General features: G+C 38.9%; 1 protein-coding gene across 5 annotated transcripts in view; it reads right to left on the reverse strand.

Moving 5' to 3' along the window:
• KNTC1 (kinetochore associated 1) overlaps positions 1 to 24,972 on the reverse strand; it is an 87,071-nt gene that overhangs the window by 48,202 nt on the left and 13,897 nt on the right. For all 5 annotated transcript variants that reach the window (XR_002338925.1, XR_002338924.1, XM_021074083.1 and 2 more), the window contains 21 exons: positions 24,534 to 24,568; positions 24,187 to 24,297; positions 21,829 to 21,922; positions 21,117 to 21,169; positions 20,520 to 20,635; positions 20,096 to 20,150; positions 19,472 to 19,570; positions 17,591 to 17,634; positions 17,414 to 17,479; positions 17,242 to 17,317; positions 13,909 to 14,034; positions 13,729 to 13,818; positions 11,839 to 11,892; positions 10,656 to 10,717; positions 7,972 to 8,083; positions 6,706 to 6,849; positions 6,165 to 6,221; positions 5,971 to 6,072; positions 1,584 to 1,700; positions 1,348 to 1,491; positions 620 to 718 (listed from right to left, as the gene is read on the reverse strand). Coding sequence is in view for 3 of the 5 variants with exons in the window: in XM_021074083.1 (XP_020929742.1) it covers positions 620 to 718; positions 1,348 to 1,491; positions 1,584 to 1,700; positions 5,971 to 6,072; positions 6,165 to 6,221; positions 6,706 to 6,849; positions 7,972 to 8,083; positions 10,656 to 10,717; positions 11,839 to 11,892; positions 13,729 to 13,818; positions 13,909 to 14,034; positions 17,242 to 17,317; positions 17,414 to 17,479; positions 17,591 to 17,634; positions 19,472 to 19,570; positions 20,096 to 20,150; positions 20,520 to 20,635; positions 21,117 to 21,169; positions 21,829 to 21,922; positions 24,187 to 24,297; positions 24,534 to 24,568 (1,856 nt within the window). In the remaining 2 variants the exon portion in view is untranslated. The remainder of the gene's footprint in view (positions 1 to 619; positions 719 to 1,347; positions 1,492 to 1,583; positions 1,701 to 5,970; positions 6,073 to 6,164; positions 6,222 to 6,705; positions 6,850 to 7,971; positions 8,084 to 10,655; positions 10,718 to 11,838; positions 11,893 to 13,728; positions 13,819 to 13,908; positions 14,035 to 17,241; positions 17,318 to 17,413; positions 17,480 to 17,590; positions 17,635 to 19,471; positions 19,571 to 20,095; positions 20,151 to 20,519; positions 20,636 to 21,116; positions 21,170 to 21,828; positions 21,923 to 24,186; positions 24,298 to 24,533; positions 24,569 to 24,972) is intronic.

The following is a 24,972-nucleotide window of genomic DNA, read 5'->3' on the forward strand; positions in this document are numbered from 1 at the left end:
CAGTGTGAAGTCAAAATAAAGGCGTATGGTAAACATATTTAAAAATGTCTCTATGTTTGTAAGACTATAGAAATGCCTAGAAATATAGGCATCCAATAGTCTATGGTGGTATTTCTGGGGGTGGGAATGAGGAAACCTTCCACTTTGTTTTTATAATAAGGAAAAGAGAATTATGGGTGGCTTGTAATTAAGGAAAAGAATTATGGGTGACTTTTATATTTTGCTTTTATTCCTTTTTCATATCATATAAATTCTCCTTAACAAATACATGTTGCTTTTGTGAGTAGAAAAAAAGTTTTAAGAAAAGATGCAGAAGTTCCCGTCATGGCTCAGTGGTTAACAAATCCGACTAGGAACCACGAGATTGCAGGTTCGATCCCTAGCCTCGCTCAGTGGGTTAAGGATCCAGTGTTGCTGTGAGCTGTGGTATAGGTTGAAGACGTGGCTCAGATCCCACGTTGCTGTGGCTCTGGTGTAGGCCGGTGGCTACAGCTCCGATTAGACCCCTAGCCTGGGAACCTCCATATGCCACAGGTGCGGCCCTGGAAAAGACAAAAAAAAAAGAAAAGAAAAGATGCAATGTTCAAAAGGAAAATCTATGTGGTCACTATTTACTTACATCTGTGTCAGATAAACATCCTATTACTGCCATGGCTTTTGCTTCCCATGCTGTATCAAAGAGTGATGTGGACTTGGAGCTACATCTCTTCAATAAATCCTAAAATTGGATAAACAATTAAAAAAATTTAAAACTCTCACTAAAAAAAAAGTTTCCACTGTGGTGCAACAGAATTGGCAGCATCTCTGCAGTGCTGAGACACAGGTTCAATCCCTGACCAGGCACAGTAGGTTAAGGATCTGGCATTGCCACAGCTTCGGTGTAGGTAATAAGTATGGCTTGGAGATCTGATCCCTGGCCAGGGATCTCCATGTCATAGGGCAGTCAAAAAAGAAAAAAAAAAAAAAAAGGGAAAACACACACAGAGATAAATAGCTTGTATGGATATGTAAAAACCCAAAAACTTCTGCTTAACTATGAATGTTGAACAATAGTCAGCAAGTACAAAACTGCCAAAACTCTGGCTGTCAGTTTTACATGGTGTAGAAAACTTTGTTTATGCTCCTATTATTTCACAATAACCTCTTAGAGAAAGCCCTTAGTATTATCCCATGTTGCTCAAGGTTACCAGTCAATGAGTAGCAGAGTTAACCCACACTCTTAACCAATACAATATGCTGCTGGAATCCCAATGGCAAAGCATGACATTCCTTAGAGAGTTAAACATTTAATACAATGCCGCGCTGCACAGATCCAGAAAAAAAGACTAGAGCTAAAGAAGAAGTTACCTCTATGTACAGCAGAAGAAGCTCCTCCTCTTGTAGGTCATGTTCCCTCATGTAAACTCTTATAAACTTCTCAAAGACAGAAGAAATAAGCTCAGGGGCCAGCACTTTATCAAACATTCGGAATACAATGGTGGTTGTGTTCTCCTGGGTGTCAGAATAAAGATGGCATAAATGTAAACTCTAGGCATGTTGGCCATGATAAAATAATAATAATTCTGATAAATCTAGAATTTTACCTTCTCAAAATCAGAGAGAGCCAATTTGCAGTTGTATTTCCTATGCAATGTGATCAATTCTCGCAGGTTATTTATCAAAGTCCTCAACTGACATACCTCCTCTGTGTTTTGATAATCCTTATAAAACAAAAGTGTCAAAGTACTTAAGGATGTGATATAAAAGTGTGAGAGGGAAATACAAAAAACTCAGAATTATTTAAAGATAAGAAATGACCATCACTATGTACATGAGAGGAAACCTGCAACTTATGCCTTTCAATTTTGTAGAATTTTAACTAAAATCAACTGGTACAAGTGAACAGATTAGAATCCAACAGAAATGTGAAATAAATTTTCTTTCTTAAAAAACCAGAAAATAATATTAGTGTAGTATTTTTTCAGAACCCCAATATGCTTAGATACACAAATATCATTAGATGGTCAATGTCCCATCCACATAGATCATGACCAGATACAAAGCTATCACATTTCTGAAAGTTATAGGAACAGAATTTTCGACTGATAAAAAGCAATTAGGAAAAAAACAAAGTAGTGTTTTATAGCAAGACAAAGAGCTCTTTTGTGAGAAAATACATATAATGATCCATACATATTATATATTATTATATATACTGATTATATAATATCAATATATTGCTTGAAAGCTATAGAAAAAAATTCCTATTTTATTCTTAGTGGCACATAATCAGTAAGTATAATTAATAACAAAAATCTGCTATATCAGAAAGCAGGAGAAAATTTATTATTTATTTTTGAGCCCTAGAAACTTAGGGATAAATGTAATTTCATAATGTATGTTTGACCTTACATAGCGTCATACCTTCTGATCCTTAAGTACGTTATACTTTAGAGATGAGATTGTATTGAGATGTCTTAATACATTAATTTATAAACTGAATTATGGTGCCCCAACACACTTTTATTAAAATACAAGAATGAACTTTTTTCTTTCTTCTTTTTTTATTTTGGTCTTTTTAGGGCCCCACCCATGGCATATGGAGGTTCCCAGGCTAGGGGTCCAATTGGAGCTGTAGCTGCTGGCCCACACCAAAGCCACAGCAATGTGGGATCCAAGCCGCATCTGCGACCTACACCACAGCTCACGGCAACGCCAGATGCTTAACCCACTGAGGGAGGCCAAGGATCAAACCTGCAGCCTCATGGTACCTAGTCAGATTTCATTTCCCCCGCATCATGACAGGAACTCCAAGAATGCACTTTGTTTTCTCAGCATAATGAATACTTTCTAATTTTTAGAAATCTGAAGGGAAAAATAGATGAACTTAACATACCGACTGACTGATTGGTCAACGGATTGATTGATTGCCGTGCCAGCTGCATGTGGAAATTCCCGGGCCAGGACTGCCATGCCACAAGGGACCTTCAATCTTAAGAAATTTAAAAGCTGGGAGTTCCCGTTGTGGCGCAGTGGAAACAAATCTGACTAGGAACCATGAGGCGTCAGGTTCGATCCCTGGCCCCGCTCAGTGGGTTAAGGATCCTGCATTGCCATGAGCTGTGGTATAGGTCGCAGACGTGGCTCAGATCCCAAGTTGCTGTGGCTGTGGTGTAGGCCAGCAGCTAAGCTCTGATTGGACTCCTAGCCTGGGAACCTCCATGTGCCTCGGGTGCAGCCCTGAAAAGACAAATAAGTAAATAAATAAAACTTCCAGATGTATTAAAAAGAAATTTAAAAGCCAAGTAAAGGAGTTCCCGTCATGGCTCAGTGGAATGACTACTTATCTGACTAGTAACCATGAGGACACAGGTTCAATCCCTGGCCTCACTCAGTGGGTTAAGGATCCGGTGTTGTCGTGAGCTGTGGTATATTGTAGGTCACTGATGCAGCTCAGATCTGGCATTGCTATGGCTGTGGTGTAGGCCAGTGGCTACAGTTCCAATTCGACCCCTAGTCTGGGAAAAGGCAATCAATCAATCAATCAAAAAAAAGCCAAATTACAAATTCAGCTCATTAACTTCAAATAAACATCAAATATAAAATCAATATTTCTTTTTTTTATCCTTAACCCACTGAGCGAGGCCAGGGATAGAACCTGAAACTTCATGGTTACTAGTTGGATTCGTTTCTGCTGCACCACAGCAGGAATTCCAACGTCAATATTTCTGATCTTCCCTTTCCAACACAGCTTTTTTTCAGATAGTCAGAAAATCCCAGTTTTTTTTTCAATTTGCTATTTTAAAAAATTCTTTGATACTTAAGCCATTATGGCTTTTGAAATGTCTAAAAAAAATGCAACCAGAAGTAGTTTACCAGTTTAAATTAAAAAATAAACCTAATTGATATAGCCTTTGAAAACTAATCCTAATGCATCAAGTTTTGCCCTTTGAAAGGACTATGAGTGCTCGCTTCGGCAGCACATATACTAAAATTGGAACGATACAGAGAAGATTAGCATGGCCCCTGCGCAAGGATGACATGCAAATTCGTGAAGCGTTCCATATTTTTAAATATACGACAGGACACCATCAAACTCCTAGAAGAAAACATAGGCAAAACACTCTCTGACATCAACATCATGAATATTTTCTCAGGTCAGTCTCCCAAAGCAATAGAAATTAGAGCAAAAATAAACCCATGGGACTTCATCAAACTGAAAAGCTTTTGCACAGCAAAGGAAACCCAAAAGAAAACAAAAAGACAACTTACAGAATGGGAGAAAATAGTTTCAAGTGATGCAACTGACAAGGGCTTAATCTCTAGAATATACAAGCAACTTATACAACTCAACAGCAAAAAAACCAATCAATCAATGGAAAAATGGGCAAAAGACCTGAATAGACATTTCTCCAAGGAAGATATACAGATGGCCAACAAACACATGAAAAAATGCTCAACATCGCTGATTAGAAGAGAAATGCAAATCAAAACTACCATGAGATACCACCTCACACCAGTCAGAATGGCCATCATTAATAAAGCCACAAATAACAAGTGCTGGAGGGGCTGTGGAGAAAAGGGAACCCTCCTGCACTGCTGGTGGGAATGTAAACTGGTACAGCCACTATGGAGAACAGTTTGGAGATACCTTAGAAATCTATACATAGAACTTCCATATGACCCCACAATCCCACTCTTGGGCATCTATCCGGACAAAGCTCTACTTAAAAGAGACACATGCACCCGCATGTTCATTGCAGCCCTATTCACAATAGCCAGGACATGGAAACAATCCAAATGTCCATCGACAGAGGATTGGATTCGGAAGATGTGGTATATATACACAATGGAATACTACTCAGCCATAAAAAGGATGACATCATGCCATTTGCAGCAACATGGATGGAACTAGAGAATCTCATGCTGAGTGAAATGAGCCAGAAAGACAAAGACAAATACCATATGACATCACTTATAACTGGAATCTAATATCCAGCACAAATGAACATCTCCTCAGAAAAGAAAATCAATCATGGACTTGGAGAAGAGACTTGTGGTTGCCTGATGGGAGGGGGAGGGAGTGGGAGGGATCGGGAGCTTGGGCTTATCAGTCACAACGTAGAATAGATTTACAAGGAGATCCCGCTGAATAGCATTGAGAACTATGTCTAGATACTCATGTTGCAACAGAAGAAATGGTGGGGGAAAAACTGTAATTGTAATGTATACATGTAAGGATAACCTGACCCCCTTGCTGTACAGTGGGAAAATAAAATTTAATAAAAAAAAAAAAAAAAAAAAAAAGAGAATCTCATGCTGAGTGAAATGAACCAGAAAGACAAAGACAAATACCATATGATATCACTTATAACTGGAATCTAATATCCAGCACAAATGAACATCTCCTCAGAAAAGAAAATCATGGACTTGGAGAAGAGACTCGTGGCTGCCTGATGGGAGGGGGAGGGAGTGGGAGGGATCGGGAGCTTGGGCTTATCAGACACAACCTAGAATAGATTTATAAGGAGATCCTGCTGAATAGCATTGAGAACTATGTCTAGATACTCATGTCGCAACAGAAGAAAGGGTGGGGGAAAAAAACTGTAACTGCAATGTATACATCTAAGGATGACCTGACCCCCTTGCTGTACAGTGGGAAAATAATAATAAAAAAAAAAAAAAAAGAAAGGACTATGAAATGCTACTAACGCATAAAATCCCAATTAGATCATTTAGAGTATGTTTACATATTGTTTCCCTTTTGGTTGGCTCAGTAGAAAAAAAAACACATCAAAATAGGCTGAAATTGTATCAAAAACATCAGGAAGAAAAAAAGCTGATTTTCTTTTTTGTGGATTTTAAAAGTATACATCAAAAGAACATTAAAAAAAAGAAAATTTGAGAAACGGATATTATTTCTCAAGGCAAACAAACTCTTTAATATAAATTAAATGTTTTATTACTAAATATTTGTTTTCCATATCATACCAAAGAACTCCATCGCCAAGAGGATGCCAATCCCAACTCATTTGGCTTTTCTGCTGTAAAAAATACCTCTGCCAGTTGAAGCCCATTTTCTGGCCAGTTTGCCTTTAAAAAATAATAGAAACCATTAAAAATGATGTTTTATGCCATTGCGAGTATTAGAATTGCTTTTCCAGTGCAAATTATACTGGTATTACCTTATCAGTTAATTCAAGGTTCCTGGCTGCTTGCTCCAACCATTTTGCAAGAATTTTCTGAAATAGATAAATCATATAAAAACAAAAATAAAACACAAATAGATAATCACAGAAATAATCTAAAATCTCCATGATAATCTTTTAAGAGACACTAAAATGAACTAAGTGGTATTAGCATAACTTACTCTTTAATGATATAATGTAAAAAATAAAACTGAGGAGTTCCCATCGTGGCTCAGTGGTTAACGAATCCAACTAGGAACGATGAGGTTGCGGGTTCCATCCCTGGCCTTGCTCAGCGGGTTAAGGATCTGGCGTTGCTGTGAGCTGTGGTGTAGTTTGCAGTTGCGGCTTAGATCCTGAGTTGCTATGGCTCTGGCGTAGGCCAGCGGCTACAGCTCTGATTAGATCTCTAGCCTGGGAACATCCATATGCTGTGGTAGCGGCCCAAGATATGACGAAGACAAAAAAATAATAATAATAAATTAAAAAATATATAAAACTGAATCCTCGAAAGTATAAATACTGAAGGGCAACCTACCTGTCCTTTAGGTATAGTTCTTCTCACAAATGGGATCACATCATTTTTAAGCCATGGACAAAGCTTTTGCAAAGACACTGGTGTAGAAATTGAGTTAAGCAAGTTCTCAAGCATTTTCACATCAAATCTGGTTTCGAAGTATGCCTAAATTATACAGAATGAGAAATTAAGATTTATCCAACAAATTTAAACTGATAGCCTCCCCAAAGAGAAAGATCTATTACGAAGTCATTTCAGGACCTATTTTACTGGGATTTAATAATGACCCCTAAAGGTGATTTACTCTGTGCAAGTGATTCACCCACAAATTCCATGAAACCTCATGGCAGTGAGTACTAGTTAATAAATTAGGCAGCAGAGGAACTGACAGAGTGCATTCTAAGGAAAACAACTGGAGGTGACAGTAAAAATCCTAAAAAGCGTGTGTCTTTAATGGCATCACACCCAGTTAGTACTCTTTGGACCTAACATTCTTATCAACATTAAGGGGATTCAGAGTAGCAATTGTAATGTACAATCCATTACCACAATCTGAGCTGCAATAGGACCGTTCTCTCCACCAGTCCCAAATAAGAAAGCCCATCAATAAATTGCTTACTAAATAATGTTACAGAGTTGCTGTTGTGGCTCAGGGGGTTAAGAACCCAATTAGAGAGTTCCCATTGTGGCTCAGCAGACATGAATCTGACCAGCATCCATAAGGACGCAGGTTTGATCCCTGGCCTCGATCAGTGGGTTAAGGATCCAGTGTTGCCGTGAGCTGTGGTGTAGGTTGCAGATGTGGTTCAGATCTTGTATTGCTGTGGCTGTGGTGTAGGCTAGCAGCTTTAGCTCCGATTCAACCCCTAGCCTAGGAAACTCCACGAGCTGCAGGTGCAGCCCTAAAAAGACAAAAAAAAAAAGAACCAAACTAGTATGCATCAGAATGCAGGTTTGATCCTTGCCCTCACTCAGTGGATTAAGCATCTGTCATTGCCGTGAGCTATGGTGTAGGTCACAGACACAGCTTAGATCCTGTATTGCTGTGGCTGTGGTGTAGGCCAGCAGCTGCAGCTCTGATTTGACCCCTAGCCCAGAAACGTCCATATGAGCCAGGTGTGGCCCTAAAAAAATAGATAAATAAAATAAAATACTAATGTTACTTCTTGAGCTAAGTTTAGGAGCTAATTAGAGTCTGAATGATGAGATAAGTTCCTATTTTATGATATTTTAAAATTTTAAATTTAAAATATTTACCATTAAGAAAAGAAATGCAAAACAAATTACCCGATGTCTCAGCCAGAGGTACTGAGCACAAACAAGGTTTCCTTCTCTTAGCTGTAAAAAAATATCCCTAAGGTCATCTTCATTATTCAGAAATTCAATCCAAGAACTAGCACTGCAAAGTCAAAGAGATGAAGAAAGTGAGAAGTTAAATATACATATATATATATATATATATATATATATATATATGGTTATATAAGTAGACCCTATTACACATTTTAATTTGTTCTTTATTTTTTTTTTGTCTTTTTAGGGCCATACCATTTTAACTAATTCTTGTACGTTCTTCCTGAGATAATCATATGTATACAAGCAACAATTTGTAATTTTTAAATGAATGAGAATTTTCTTTTTGTTTCTTAGGGCCACACCCACAGCATATGGAGGTTCCCAGGCTAGGGGTCAAATCGGAACTACAGTTGCTGGCCTACACCACAGCCACAACAACGCAGGATCCAAGCTGCATCTGTGACCTACACCACAGCTCACAGCAACGCCAGATCCTTAACCCACTGAGCAAGGCCAGGGATCAAACCCGCAACCTCATGGTTCCTAGTCAGATTCGTTTCCGCTGTGCCAAGATGGGAACTCCCCTGAATGAGAATATTTTTATGTATACCATCTGTATTTTAAAATATTCAGTTTTGGAGCTCCCTAGTGACATAGTGGGTTAAGGATCTGGAATTGTCATTGCTGTGGCTTGGGTTTCTGCTATGGCGTGGATTTGATCTCTGGCCCCCAAACTTCTGCATGCCATAGGTACAGCAAAAAAAAATTCAATTTGATTATGTTAGCACTTATACCAAATTAGCACATATAAATATTTTTCTTTTTTAAGGACTACATAATTTCCACAGCATGGATTTACTACTATTTAAATAGACCCCTATAGTTGAACATTAGAGTTATTGCTAGTCTTTTGCTATAACCAACAGTGCTATAACAACTACCCAGTCCTGATTAAAGCTCAGAAATGGATAGATGAATACTTCCTTAAAATGATAAAGAAAAAACCCTATAAGCCTGTGTCATGCTTAAATGATAAAACAGTATCATTTCCACTAATATCAGGAACAAGAGAAGGATATCTATTTATCACTCTTATTTAATAATGTTCTACAAGTACCAGTCAATGAAATTCAGCAGGGAAAAAAATGAGGCAGAATTACCATTATTTGCATAAATAATTGCATACTCAGAAAAAATAAGATAAACTGAAATATTACTATAAGTAATAAAGGAATTCAATAAGTAGCTGGTTAAAAAGTAATTTTAGGAGTTCCCTGGTGGCCTATTGGGTTAAGGATCCAGCATTGTCACTGCTGAGGCTCGGGTCACTGCAGTGGTATGGGTTCTATTCCGGGCCCAGGAAGTTCCATGTGCCTTGGACAAGGACAAAAAAAAAAAAAGGTAATTTTATTTTTCATTTTTTTGTCATTTCTAGGGCCGCACCCACAGCGTATGGAGGTTCCCAGGCTAGGGGTCGAATTGGAGCTGCAGCCGTCAGCCTAGGCCACAGCCCAGCCACTTGGGATCCAAGCCATGTCTGTGACCTACACTATAGCCCATGGCAATGCCAGATCCTTAACCCACTGAGCAAGGCCAGGGATCGAATCTGCAACCTCATGATTCCTAGTCGGATTCATTAACCACTGCGCCACAACGGGAACTCCAAAAAGATAACTTTAAAAGAAAATTTGATAGAGAAAAGTCTCACTTAGTAGGGAGAAAGATAAAATTAACGAAAAACATACACAATCTATATGAACTGAGTAAATATATATATACACAACTATATATATATATATATATACACACACACACAACAGTATATATATGACTGAGTAAATACCACTCAGGAGCATAAAAAAAGGACAGAATGAGTAGAAAGACACATAACTGTCCTTAAATAGGAAGATTTGATATTGTAAAGATCCTGATTCTCCCCAAATTGATCTTGGGTTAGCACACTCCCAATTATAAAATAAAAATAAAAAATCCAATATAAGTAAGATTTTTAAAAAATTAGAGAAGTTGTTTCTGATTCCAAATGTCATACAGGAAAGAGCAGACTCCCAAATTCTGAAAAATAATATCAGTTAATGGGATACTTTAAAGCTAGATTAATTGAAAGTAGTTGATGCTGGTGAATGAACAGAGATGAGATCAAGTGAATAAAATTATATTCCAGAGATAGACTTAAATATATATGAGAGTTTTAGCCTAACTTTTTTTTTTTTTAGCCTAACATTTCAATCAGCAGTGAAAAGACAGAATGTTTAATGATAGTATTGGGATAACTGACTAGTCAGAAGGAAAAAAATAAAGCTTCCTTCATTGTTAGTTTATCATGATAAATAAACTTGTCTTAACTTCAAGGTAACTATAGCTCATATCTGTAAATAATGATATTCTTGGTGCACATGTTAGTATATCTAATAGGATCAATTTCCAGAAGTGACCTGATAAGGTAAAAGGTATATGCATTTAAATCTGCTTTTTAAATGTACCAATTCCAAAGACTGATGCAGGAAATACCGAAAGCTTAGCAGGAAAGGTAACATTTTCCATCTTTCAATTCCCCATAAACACAAGCTCTTTCAAAGTAATGCTGCATCTTTTATGACATTCCAAAATTAAATCCAATTCATAATCTAGGAATTAAAAATGGGGAATGTACACACCTGAATTTTTCTGGTCCAAATGCTCCATAAAAAGTAGTCAGCTTTGCATGAGCCCTTAGTACCTAAAAAGAAATAACTTGATAGGCTGAATGATGTGTGCAATAATATAAAAATAAAAAACACCCAAAATTAGCCATTCTGTTTCAGAAGTCTTGCACACACTCTCATTTTATCCCAATTACAGGTCAGTTCCCATAGATGACTGCCTTTATTTAACACAAAACAAAAAAAACCTTGGAATAATGGTAACATTTCTATTCACACTCAACACAATAAAACTGCAAAGGAGAGAAAGGTATTTGTACATTAACGGTAGGTACCTTTCAAAGTCAATCCATTTTCCCACATTTATAAGTATGCTCTTATGGTAATACCTAGAGGGATTATACTAAACATTCACTTTGAGATAAGAGTTAAAAAATAGATGGTCCCTAAACGGTTCAATTTATGATCTATTTTTTTACATTATGAGTGGAAAAGCAATACGCACTCAGTAGAAACCATACTTCAAATTTTGAACTTTGATCTTGTTCCAGGCTAGTAAGATATATATATATAGATAGATATATATACATATATTACAATAAGGAGCCATAGCTCCCAGTCAACCACACAATCACAAACAACTGATACACTTACAACCATTCTGTACCCATACAACCATTTTTTTTTTTCACTTTCAGGAGAATGTTCAGTAAGTTCCATGAGCTATTCAATACTTTATTACAAAATAGGATTTGAGTCAGATGATTTTGTCCAACTCTAGGCTAATGTTAGTGCTCTGAGCACATCTAAGGTAGATGACGCTCAGCTATGATGTTCAGGAGATTAAGTATATTAAATGCATTTACGATTTATGATATTTTCAACTGATCAGGAGATAACCCTATCATAAGTCAAAGGAGATCTGTATGTACATATGTACACACACATATTTTTGGCACCATCAAAACTATCATCACGGTCTACAATTATTTGAGATACCAGGCACTATGCTGCATGATTTATAGGAAATTTTTCATTTGACCTCAAAATAACCCTCTAAGTATTATTATTACTCCCATTTTACAATAAGGAAAAATGTATTAAAAGAACTTCCTCTTGAAAAAAATGCAGACCTATCTTAAGTATATTGTAACAGAACATTCACCCCCAAATTAATCTATAAATCTAATGTAATTACCTCTTTTAAGCCATCAGAATAGACAGGAATAGTTTTGTCTTCTTTCTTTAAAAGCTAAGATAAACAGTAAGAAACAGTCAGAATATTGACTGTATTAAGTTTTTCATGAAAGAGCCCCTCAATTCCATGTGCTGGTTGAAGTGATCCTGGGCAGTAATGAACTTCTCCATGTCTTGATTTCCACCACACCCCCTTTTTTTTTCGGCTGCACCCAAGGCATGTAGAAATTCCCTAGGCCAGGGACTGAACCTGCACCACAGCTGTAACCAGAGCCATATCAGTGACAAAGCCAGATCTTTAACCTGCTGAGCCACCAGGGAACTGTGATTTCTCCCTTTTTTCAAAAGCAGTTTACTTTTGCCTTGCCAAGCATCTTTGGTAGAATTGAGATTAGCTGAGATGATTTCTCTCTCTACCCAGAGGCTGATGCAGAGAGTGAATGGAAATTGGGTCAGAACCAAAGACGGGCAGGGTGGCACATTAGGGTCCCTGGTTTCCAAGGAAGTGCAGTTTCACCAAATCACATGTTCCCCAAGCCAGGGGAGGTGTGGCTTACCTGAGAGACAGGTAAGCTTCATGCAATAATAAGAAGCCTTGCACTTAGAAGGGCCCCATGCTGCAGGAGACCTAAATAGACATTTCTTTAAAGAAGAAACATAGACGGCCCATAGGTACATGAAAAAATGCTCAACATGGCTAATTATTAGAGAAATGCAAGTCAGAACTACAGTGAGAAAACAAACTTATGGTTACCAAAGGGGAAGGGTTGGGTGGAGGGATGAACTGGGGGTTTGGGATTGGCATATGCACACTATTGTATATAGAATGGATAGTCAATGGGGACCTGCTGTATAGCCCTGAGAAATCTACTCAATATTCTGTGATAACCTATATGGGAATGGACATACGTATATGTATAACTGAATCAACTTGCTGTGCAGCAGAAATTAACATAACATTGTAAATCAATGATACTTCAATAATTTTTTTTAATAAACAATGAAAAAGTTTTACATGAAAGAAAATAGATTTTCTGTGAATTAGAGGGAAAAAGTTTTCTTTAAAAATTAATTGTATTCTCTTGCGGCTTAGTGTTGTCACTGCAATGGCTTGAGTTGCTGCTGTGGCACAGGTTCGATCCCTGGCCGGGAAACTTTCAAATGCCACAGGCGCAGCCCCCCCCCAAAAAAACTAAATTGCACTGAACCAGAGTTCCTGTTGTGGCGCAGCAAAATGAATCCAACTAGTAACCATGAGGTTGCAATTCAATCCCTGGCCTCGCTCAGTGGGTTAAGGATCCGGTGTTACCGTGAGCTATGGTATAGGTCGCAGATACAGTTTGGATCCTGTGTTGCTGTGGCTATGGCTGTGGAGTACGCTGGCAGCTATAGCTCCAATTCAACCTCTAGCCTAGGAACCTCCATGTGCCAAGGGTGCAGCCCTAAAAGAAAAAATGCACTGAACCCTGAGATGAACAGTGAATAATAAACAAATAATATATATTAAAAATAATGAATTTTATAAAAAACAGCTTACATTTTATTTTGTCCATCTGTTACACTTTGGGGTTTTTAAATTATTTTTCTTTTTTGGCTCCACCTGAGGCATATGGAAGTTCCAGGGCCAGGGATCAAATCAGAACCTCAGCTGTGGTAACACCAGTGGGAATGCCACAGTGGGAACTCCATTACACCTTAATTTGAAGGAATATAACTAGCAGTGATACTCATTCAAAGGTCAGTGAGGGGAACGATGTATAGTAAAAATGGAATCATTAGGGACAACAACAAAAGCACTTTTAAAAAGGCCTCTGATGGAAGGATTTATTATTTGGAAATTATTTCTTTTGCATAAGACAAACTAACATGTACAAACATTATAAAAACTTACCCTGTTTTTGGCATAATTTAGCATTTGTTGGGTTGTTTCATAGGTTATCCATTGAGCCTCCAAGCAGTAATTCACCACAAATTCATCATCCTGTTTCATAAATACCACACATGGTAAGGCAATCTAATGTTGACCAATCTTTCAATTTGAATCCTCTAGTATATGACAGGGAAAACATACTTGGATTTTATGTAGATTTTCCTTAGCTTCATTTACAAGTTTCTGCCATTTGCTCTGCTCATGGGTATCCAGAGAACTCAAAGCTAGTTTCTCCAAGATATCATTTGCTTTTACCTTGTAAACAAGCTGTAAAATAAACATGCCACATGAAGCAACCTGAAGCAAAATAATGCCTATAGATGAAAAAACAAGAATATCCATGTGGTTCAAGGATAAGCATTAAAGATAAGAATGAGATGACTGAAAGGTAATCCAAATTACTAAATGTTTATGGAAAGGACTTCTACTGAGTCCTCACTAAATGTATCCAGCAGGGTACTAAGAGCTTTACGTGAATTACTTCAGTTAATTCTCATAAAAACCTAAGTAAACATTTGCACCTTATCTAAGGAATGTGTAAAAGACACATTCCTTTCAGACACATTCCTTACCCTCTTTTGAGGTTCAAATGTGAATGAAGCTCGTTTTTAAAAGATGACACGATTATATTTCATGTCTAGTTTCTTAACTGTATCAAAGATTCTTTAGCAGCTAGAAAAAGCATGAGTTAGCAAAAACCAAAATTTCAGGTTCCTTTTTTTTTTTCTTTTTTAGTCTTTTCTAGGGCCACACCTGCAGCATATGGAGGTTCCCAGGCTAGGGGATGAATCAGAGCTAGAGCTGCTGGCCTACACCACAGCCACAGCAATGTGGGATCCCAGCTGCATCTGCGACCTACACCACAGCTCACGGCCACGCTGGATCCTTAACCCACTGATTGAGGCCAGGGATCAAACCTGAAACCTCATGGTTCCTAGTAGGATTCGTTAACCACTGAGACACGAGAACTCCCTCAGTCTCCCTTTTTATAAACAAAATACCAAATTTGACATGGGCTCTCTGGTTCTGAAAGTCAAAACTGATATGAGAGAGCAGTTTCTCTAGTTGTTTCTCCCTTTATTGAGTTTGATTTTTTGCTTCAGTCACTTAAAAAAAATTATTTATTATTAAATTTTTAGATGTTCAAAAAGGTAACAAATACTCACATACTCTTCACCCAAATTAAAAAAAAAAAAAAAGCACATTACTAATACAGTTTAAGATCCCTTTCTCTTTTTCCAAATGTATCACCCTCCTTCCTCCAACCAGAAGTATCCATTATTCTGACTTTGGTGCCTGTTATTCCATTAATTTATTTATCCCTTTACTCATACACATTTCTAAACAATATACAGAATTGTTTTGCATGTTTTTATTTTATTTATTATTATTATTATTATTTTTTTGTCTTTTTTGAGATTTCTTGGGCCGCTCCAGCAGCATATGGAGGTTCCCAGGCTAGGGGTCGAATCGGAGCTGTAGCCACCGGCCTACGCCAGAGCCACAGCAGCGCAGGATCTGAGCCGCTCCTGCAACCTACACCACAGCTCACGGCAACGCCGGATCCTTAACCCACTGAGCAAGGGCAGGGACCGAACCCGCAACCTCATGGTTCCTAGTCGGATTCGTTAACCACTGAGCCACAACGGGAACTCCGTTTGTTGCTTTTTAAATGTAGCATTTTAAAACATGCAAAACAGGAGTTCCCGTCGTGGCCCAGTGGTTAACGAATCTGACTAGGAACCATGAGGTTGTGGGTTCGGTCCCTGCCCTTGCTCAGTGGGTTAAGGATCCGGCGTTGCCGTGAGCTGTGGTGTAGGTTGCAGACGCGGCTCGGATCCTGAGTTGCTGTTGCTCTGGCATAGGCCGGCGGCTACAGCTCCGATGAGACCCCTAGCCTGGGAACCTCCATATGCCACGGGAGCGGCCCAAGAAATGGCAAAAAGACAAAAAAAAAAAAAAAAAAAAAAAAAACATGCAAAACAGGAATTCCCGTCGTGGCGCAGTGGTTAACGAATCTGACTAGGAACCATGAGGTTGCGGGTTCGGTCCCTGCCCTTGCTCAGTGGGTTAACGATCTGGCGTTGCCGTGAGCTGTGGTGTAGGTTGCAGACGCGGCTCGGATCCCGCGTTGCTGTGGCTCTGGCGTAGGCCGGCAGCTACAGCTCTGATTGGACCCCTAGCCTTGGAACCTCCATATGCTGTGGGAGCGGTCCAAGAAATGGCAAAAAGACAAAAAAAATAAAATAAAAAAAAATAAATAAAAGTAACAAACACAAGGGTACTTACCACCCACTTAAGTTTTTTACTACCCTCAGGCTTCCTCCTTCATCACTTTCTAGGACTTTTTAAGGGTTATCAGTGAATTCCCACCCACTAAATCCAACAGACAACTTTTAGTTTTAATACTTGATTTCATCTGTAGTATTTGAAACTGCTGATCACTCCCCACCAAACTTCAAATTTCTCCTTCCTTGGCTTCTATAATTGTACTTCGATGTGGTTTTCCTCACAAACACATTTACAGACCCTCTTTCTCTATTCCCCATGTGTTGGTGCCCCTGTATCTCATCTTCAGATCTCATTCTACACACTCTCAAGTGTCTGAGTCATACCCCTGGTGTTACCTACCTCCAGAGTCAGTTCAGATCACTCTCCAACTTCCTATCAGAAAGGCTTATAAGATCGCTTACATGCAATTTTTATAAAGCAGAACTCTTCATCTTTTCCCCTTAACCTGCTCTTCCACACATGTTCCTTGTTTTGGGTAATGCCATCACATTCCAACTAGCATGCTGAGTCAGAGTCCTGCTGGGCTGTTCCTGGTATTTGTGCCCCCACTATATTTGATCACTGAGCCCCACTGCTTCTCTCTATCAATTCTCTGTCAGACCTCCCCTCCAGTACATACTCACCTCACTGCACCAAGTCAGTCTTCCAATTTGTCCTTGCACCTCTAGGTTTGGCCTTTTCCAAACAATTTCCCATCTTTACAGAATGACAACCTAATCAAGAGAGTCTCCTGCTTAAAATTCTCAGTAGCTCCTCACTACCTGCAGAATAAAATCTAAATCCTTGCAGTGCAAACAAAGCCCTCCAGGCTCTGACCGTCTCCTTCTCCATCATCTCCTTTTCCTTCTATGTGCCTATAATCTACACACTAGTCCTATTTAATTACTAGGAGTTCCAGGAAGCACCCAAGCCTTGCTCGCTTCCTTCGTGTGTCCCAATACCTGGAAATTCCCTCCTCTCCCAGGACCATCTGGAGCACCTTCAAGATCTGACATAAAAACTACCTCCTCTATGAAGCCTTTCCACCCTCCTAAGGGTCAGTGGCTCCTCTGAATTCCTATTCTACTTTGGCCTTATCTTAATTACAGGCCTGATCACACTAAATTCCTGTTTTGTTTAATATAGTCATCTTCCCATGAAGAAATGCTTATTCAATGAATGAATGAATATATGAATGATTACCTCAACATCTAGTCCAAACTGAATGGCAAAGCTCTCAGCTTCAGCAAATCTGTGTTTGTGAAGTAACCGACTCAATCTGATAAGTTGAAAAGACATGTCAGTGAAATTTTTATTAATCAGGGAACTCAAATTTTCCACTAGAGGCAAGACTTTGAAGAAAATGGGAAGTTACCTGTTTTCTGGTAAAGCTTCTGTAAGACATCTGAGCACTAAAACAGAGACTGAGTCTTCAGAGAGTCTGAAACAAAGTTTTTCATTTAATATTGACATTTATCATTTAATATTAGTGAGTAAATTTTAACTTAGCTGTTATGTAACAACTTATCTGATAAAACAAAACATGACCTACCTTGGATCACTTTTGCAAATTCCTTCCAGAAGGTATATAGTATCCTACAATAACAGCAAAAACATGTTTAAAATTGAAATATAGCATTAATTCACTTTTTTATTACTAGAGTACAAAACGGTTTAGGCAGAAATTATACATCAATGGATCCTAAAATTACTGGGGGAAACTGTCGAGGAAAAGGATATTCCCATAGTCTCAAACTAACACCATAAAAATTAGTTTTACAATGGAGATATCTGGCAGGACTGCTTTAACCAAGTGATCAAATTTAAAAGCACCAATAACAGGATAAATGGACATGAGTGCCTTAATGTGACAGTTAGGAAACAGTATCACCTATGCCGTATTCTTGCCAAAAAGCTTAGCAAGAATCTAATCATGACAAAACAGACAGATCCAAATAGAAGGACATTCTACAACACAGCAGGCTTGAGCTCAAAAAAACGTCAATGTCCTAAGACTTAAGAAGTTTTAGAAAGTAAAATGGATACCATGTGACCATGACAACAAAATTCAATTTGTGGTGCTCGACTAAATCCTGGATCAGGAAAAAAAAAGTTCTCATGTAATTGGTACCATTAGTAAAATCTGAATTCGGTTGGTGTATTTTATACTAGGATTGCATTCATGTTAAATTTTGTATCATAAGTGTGTTGTAGAAGAATGCCCTTATTCTGAGGAGATACCTGCTGAAATATTTAGGAGTGACAGGTCAGGATGTCTGCAAATAATTTCCAAATGGTTTGGGAAAATACAGTGTGTATATTTCAAAAGCGATAGAACAAATGTAGTAGAAACATTTTTTTAAATCACAATTTTAAATAGGAGTTCCCATTGAGGCTCAGCAGAAATGAATCAGACTAGCACCCATAAGGACACAGGTTCGATCCTTGGCCTTGCTCAGTGGGTTAAGGATCTGGCATTTCCATGACCTGTGGCGTAGGATTCATCCCCTGGCCTGGAAACCTCCATATGCCACAAGTGCGGCCCTAAAAAGACAAAAAGAAAAAAATAGTAAATAACAATTTTAAATAAATAAAAGCAATAACCTTCCCCAAATTAACTACCATCTATATTTTCTATAGAGACAAGAAAATTGATTATGCCTTTGGCCAATGTTTCGATTAGTTCTAATTTCTTCTTTTTAGGTGAAGACTGACCTCCAGCAAATGTACGTGATGACTTCTGGTAACAATAAACGTGGTTATAAACCTGAGTTCTAACCAGTATTCCCCTAGGCCTCGATCATGCTGAGTTTAGTTATTCTTTTTTTTTTTTTTTTTGTCTTTTGTCTCTCCTTTTTGTTGTTGTTGTTGCTGTTGTTGCTATTTCTTGGGCCGCTCTCGCGGCATATGGAGGTTCCCAGGCTAGGGGCTGAATCAGAGCTGTAGCCACCGGCCTACACCAGAGCCACAGCAACGCGGGATCCGAGCCGCGTCTGCAACCTACACCACAGCTCACGGCAACGCCGGATCCTTAACCCACTGAGCAAGGGCAGGGACCGAACCCACAACCTCATGGTTCCTAGTTGGATTCGTCAACCACTGCGCCACGACGGGAACTCCCTGAGTTTAGTTATTCTTAATTTCTTTTTTAATGATAAAGCAGTTCAGAGAGTTCCCATCATGGCTCAGTGGTAACGAACATGCCTAGTATGTGGGTTTGATCCTTGGCCTCACTCAGTGGGTTAAGGGATCTGGCATGTGCTGTAGGTCACAGATGCTTCTCTGATCCCATGTTGCTGTGGCTGTGGCTGGCAGCTGCAGCTCTAATTTGACCCCTAGCCTGGGAACTTCCATACAGTGCAGGTTCAGCCCTAAAAAGACTAAACAAGAAAAAGAGAAAAAAAAAAGTAGTTCAAAATATATGTCAACTTACTGTGCTAATTCCTCTTTGGACCAGAGAAGAAACACTAGACACCTCCAAAGAATATAGTATTTCCATCACAGGTAATGAATATACCATGAGATTTTTAATCTAATAAAAAAATGTGCACAGTAATTAATTTCATGTGTCAATATAATCCTATGAACACAAGACAGAACTCCACAATCCAGGGCACAGATTAGAATACTTGATACAAAGTAAAATGCAAAAAATAAGTCTGTTATAAAATTATTTGTTACATACAAAATTATGTCCTATGCCACCTTCTATATCTGTTAAAAAAAAAAAATCCACATACCTATAGTCCGTTCTATAATTTGTATTTAAGGCAAATGAAATTCTTCAGTGCCAGAACAAGCTAAGAGTCACTATAATAAACATTTACTTGTGGACACTTTTATTGCTGAAATGCTCTAATTAAATTGTGAAGCTGAACTTTTTATCATTTTCTTTTTAATGAGAAAAAAGAACTCTGCAGGGTTACTTCTAATCTGTCAAGTATCTTTGTGAACTAAGAGCTAATATGCTGTGAACACTACTTAACAACTAGTACTTTTATATTAATGTGATTTCAGACACATAATGTGGACAAATCTGAAATAAATTTTCCAATACCTTCTTATTAGTAGTAGTTGTCAGAGCTACTAATTTGAGATTTGTAATCCCTTGCCTGAAAAAGAAAAGAAGGTTTAAATGAGTCAAATAAGCCAATTGCTAGACAAAGGCTAAGTCAAAGTGATATCCTTGTATAAAAGTTAAAATTAATTCACACAGAAGATACTGAACTTGACTTCTGAACATTTATAGCTCAGACTGACACTTTGTCTAACACATTTACTCAGGGGGTGGTGGTGGGGTCTTCGTATCGCCTATTTGAGATTCACTGAGGATGAATTTGGCTAACAATGAAATGGTCTTTAACTTATCAGTCTGTTCACAGTGTTATTTGGAACAAAATACATAATGCATGATCTGAACAGAACCAGGCAAGAAACCTGGTTCTAACAGAAGAGAAATCAATGTGAGGGTCATAATGTACCATGTGACTGATGAAGGCGAATCTGCTTCTGTGGTGAGAAGAAACTCTTCTATGTGAAGGGAGGGCCAGTTCCATATGGGAGTTAAGGTGTAGATATCCCATAAGCTCAGCACGTTCTGCAAAAGAGACACTTTATTGATACATCTTCTTAATTACCAGAAATCTACATTTAAGAATCTATCTTTTGGAGTTCCTGTTGTGGTGCAGCAGAAAACAATCCGACTAGGAACCAGGAGGTTGTGGGTTCGATCCCTGGCCACGTGAAGTGGGTTAAGGATCTGGCGTTGCTGTGAGCTGTGGTGTAGGTCACAGATGCAGCTCAGGTCCTGTGTTGCTATGGCTGTGACACAGGCTGGCAGCTCCAGCTCCAATTTGACCCCTAGCCTGGGAACCTCCATATGCCACAGATGCAGTCCTAAAAAGCAAGAAAAAAAAAAAAAAAGAATCTATCTTTTGATGTATAGTTGAAATAAAGCACAATACACAGACAGTAATCCACCTTGGCTAAAGTCCTGGTCTTTTTAAGTTTAACAAGATTTCTGTTGTTAAACATAATACCAAGTGAAAACACTTAAGGGGAACTAATCAGAAACATACATCAGTATCAAGAACAAAAAGTAGATTGTCTATCAGCTGGAACTTCTTTGCACCTACAAAAGAGAAAGCAAGGGTATAAGGATTATGCTTCTGGGTTACATGTAGCCATATTTAAAATAATAAACTAACCAATTTATGAAAAGGCAGAACTATATATTTAAACAAGGCATTTCCATTCCCATTTATTTCCACTTCTCTAGTTTTTTGGATGACCACTAAAACATAAAACCTCTCAAAATGAAGAGTAACAAATGCAACATGCCAAGAACAGTCACATAAGTGTACTATCATCAGACTATGCTGGCTTGTTTCCATGAGCGGAATGGTAAAATGGCTCATATGCGAGAAGTGGGGTATTGACATGAAAATGACAACTCATGGAGTTCCCGTCGTGGCGCAGTGGTTAACGAATCCGATTAGGAACCATGAGGTTGTGGGTTCGATCCCTGGCCTTGCTCAGTGGGTTAACAATCCGGCGTTGCCGTGAGCTGTGGTGTAGGTCACAGACGCAGCTCAGATTCTGTGTTGGCTGTGGCTCTGACGTAGGCCGGCGGCTACCGCTCCAAATAGACCCCCAGCCTGGGAACCTCCATATGCTGTGGGAGCAGCCCTAGAAAAGGCAAAAAGACCAAAAAAAAAAAAAAAAAAAAAAATTAGGAAAAAAAAATGACAATTCACAATTACCAAAAGTAGTTTCAATAACTTATTTTACCTTGAATAATCTCTGCATCACTAACATTTTTCACCGTCATTCCCTTCCTAGAAGCATCTGGTTCCCATTTTGAGAATGCACAATTACCGGTTCCCTATGGAAGTGAAAATAGTCCATCAGTTACAAACTTGGCTTTAGATCTGAATTCTCCTCAAAGGAGAAACACCTAAGGTGCACAAGTGACTAATTCCAAAGTATAGTTAGGCATTCAAGGCTAGCTTGCTTTTATCTTCCAGTTCCTCTCTTAGTTTGTTTTCAGTGGATGGAAGGGAAAGAATCAGTAAAGTCCTGCTGTGCACTGTTCTCACATGAACATTTAATAAGGAGCAGGCAAATTCAGGCAACTCACTCTGGAGACATCAGATAAGCTTCAAAACCCCTTCTGATATTACCAGATAAATATAGTCTTTGATGAAGTATTTGCATTAAAATTTGAAAAAAAAAAAAAAAAAACCCATCAATACTCGTTTAAATTATTTGAAACCCTGATGAAATACTGAACTAGGGAGTTCCCGTCATGGCGCAGTGGTTAACGAATCCGACTAGGAACCATGAGGTTTCGGGTTCGGTCCCTGCCCTTGCTCAGTGGGTTAAGGATCCGGCGTTGCCGTGAGCTGTGGTGTAGGTTGCAGACGCGGCTCGGATCCCGCGTTGCTGTGGCTCTGGCGTAGACCAGGAGCTACAGCTCCGATTCGACCCCTAGCCTGGGAACCTCCATATGCCGCGGGAGCGGCCCAAAGAAATAGCAAAAAGACCCAAAAAAAAAAAAAAAAAAAAAAGAAATACTGAACTAGATACATAAAAAATGGAGGCAAGCGACTGCTTCTTAACATATAAATTTGGCAAGAAAAATGTTGTCGATGCAGTAATGACATTCTTCAATATAGAATTTTTGTATACTCCTTGAATATAATATTAGATGTTTTGTTTGTTGCTGTTGTTTTTGCCTACACTCATAACTGAAAGACAAGCTAAATTTCAGGTAGAGATTAGCAAAAATAAAGACACAATATCTTCTCCAACATAGAAACTCAGATTTATTCATTGAGTTAATTTTATGACTCTAATTTTATAATTTCCCTGTTTCTGTTACACATCACACTTTTTTTTTTTTTTTTTTTTTTTTTTTTGGTTTTTTAAGGGCCGCACCTGTGGCATATGGAGGTTCCCAGGCTAGGTGTCGAATCAGAGCTGTAGCCAGCGGCCTGCAGCACAGCCACAGCGATGCCAGAACTGAGCTGCATCTGCAACCTACACCACAGCTCACAGTGACACAATGGGAACGCCCCGCATCACAAATTTTTTATTTATTTATTTTTTTGTCTTTTTAGGGCCATACCTGCTGCATATGGAGGTTCCCAGGCTAGGCATCGAATCAGAGCGGTAGCCGCCAGCCTACACCAGAGCCACAGCAACGCCAGATCCAAGCCGTGTCTGCAGCCTCCACCACAGCTCACGGCAACGCCAGATCCTTAACCCACTGAGCGAGGCCAGGGATCGAACCCACAACCTCATGGTTCCTAGTCGGATTCATTTCTGCTGCGCCACAATAGGAACTCCACAAATTTTTTTTTTTTTTTTTTGTCTTTTTGCTATTTCTTTGGGCCGATCCCGCGGCATATGGAGGTTCCCAGGCTAGGGGTCGAATCGGAGCTGTAGCCACCGACCTACACTAGAGCCACAGCAACGCGTCCACAAATTTTTAAAAATTTATTTATTATAGCTGATTTACAATGCTGTGCAACATTACAGATTAACTTGTAATTTAACCCAAACTATGGGTTTCGGGTTTTTTTGTTTTTTTTTTTTTTGCTTTTCAGGGCCACCACCTGTGGCATTTGGAGTTTCCCAGGCTAGGGGTCAAATCATGGCTACAGCCACCGGCCTACGCCACAGCCACAGCAGCACAGGATCTGAGCCGCATCTACACCACAGCTCTTGGCAATGCCAGATCCTTAACCCATTAAGCAAGGCCAAGGATCAAACCTGCTACCTCATGGATGCTAGTCATTCATTAACCACTGAGCCACAACAGGTACCCCAGACCCAAACTATGTTTAATGAAGAAACATTTCAGAGAGAGTTCCCGTAGTGGTGCAGTAGAAATGAATCCGACTAGTATCCATGAGGATTCGGGTTCAATCCCTGGCTTTGCTCAGTGGGTTGAGGATCCAGTGTTGCTGAGAGCTATAGTGTAAGTCATAGACAGGGCTCAGATCCCTCATTGCTGTAGCCGTGATGTAGGCCAGCAGCTGAAGCTCCAATATGACCCCTAGCCTGGGAACTTCCATATGCTGTGGGTGTGACCCTAAAAATTGAAAAAAAAAAAAAAAAAAAAATTTTATTAAAAAGAATTACCCCAATTATCACAGGGACTTCGCTCGCTAAATCACCAGCCACAAGATTGAGACAGTCGAGGGTGTGATAATTTTCAGTAGAAATAAAACTGGATTTGATTTGTCCTTGTAACTGTAAGATTTAAAAAATAAGAAGGTTATATATATGCTCCACAGTCCAAATTCCTTGGAAAGACTGATAAAAATCTATTTAAAGCAAGTTATAAATGTATTTTTAAAGGGAAATGTTATTAAAATGTTCTATCATACTAATTCCCCAAATATCAACCATTAGACAATGATAGAAACACTTCCTTCAACTTACGTTAAACTAAGTTTCAAGAGGACAATGCGGTTTTGTCTTCTTACCTTTTTTGCTGTATCGAAGTCTACCTTTTCAATTGCTGCATGAAAAAGAGAAAGCAGGCTAAACTTATACTATTAACTTACAAAATACATACACTTGCCTTTTCTGTCAAGGTGAAATTTTACACAATCTAGTGAGAAAGACACTGGTCAGAAATTAATACGGAGCTGGTGACTTTTCAGTTTTACCCTTGACCAATGAGATAAACCATGATGACATGTTATACTCAGGATGCCAGCCAGGCTGCCTTATGGGTCCTGTAGTGCCTTTCCTTACCTTCCCTTTCCAAGATTCTTCCTACTAAGAGGGTCTTCTCCCTGTTCCAACTCTTCCATCGAAGCTCTGAAGTCCTACCTGTGAAGTCTTCATCACTTTGCACTGCCTTTTGGAAGGGGTGTTTCATTCTTGCCTAGCTCCTTCAATAAACTAGAGAACCATGTA

The sequence above is a fragment of the Sus scrofa genome, chromosome 14 (assembly GCF_000003025.6).
Source record: "Sus scrofa isolate TJ Tabasco breed Duroc chromosome 14, Sscrofa11.1, whole genome shotgun sequence".
NCBI classification, from domain to species: domain Eukaryota; kingdom Metazoa; phylum Chordata; class Mammalia; order Artiodactyla; family Suidae; genus Sus; species Sus scrofa.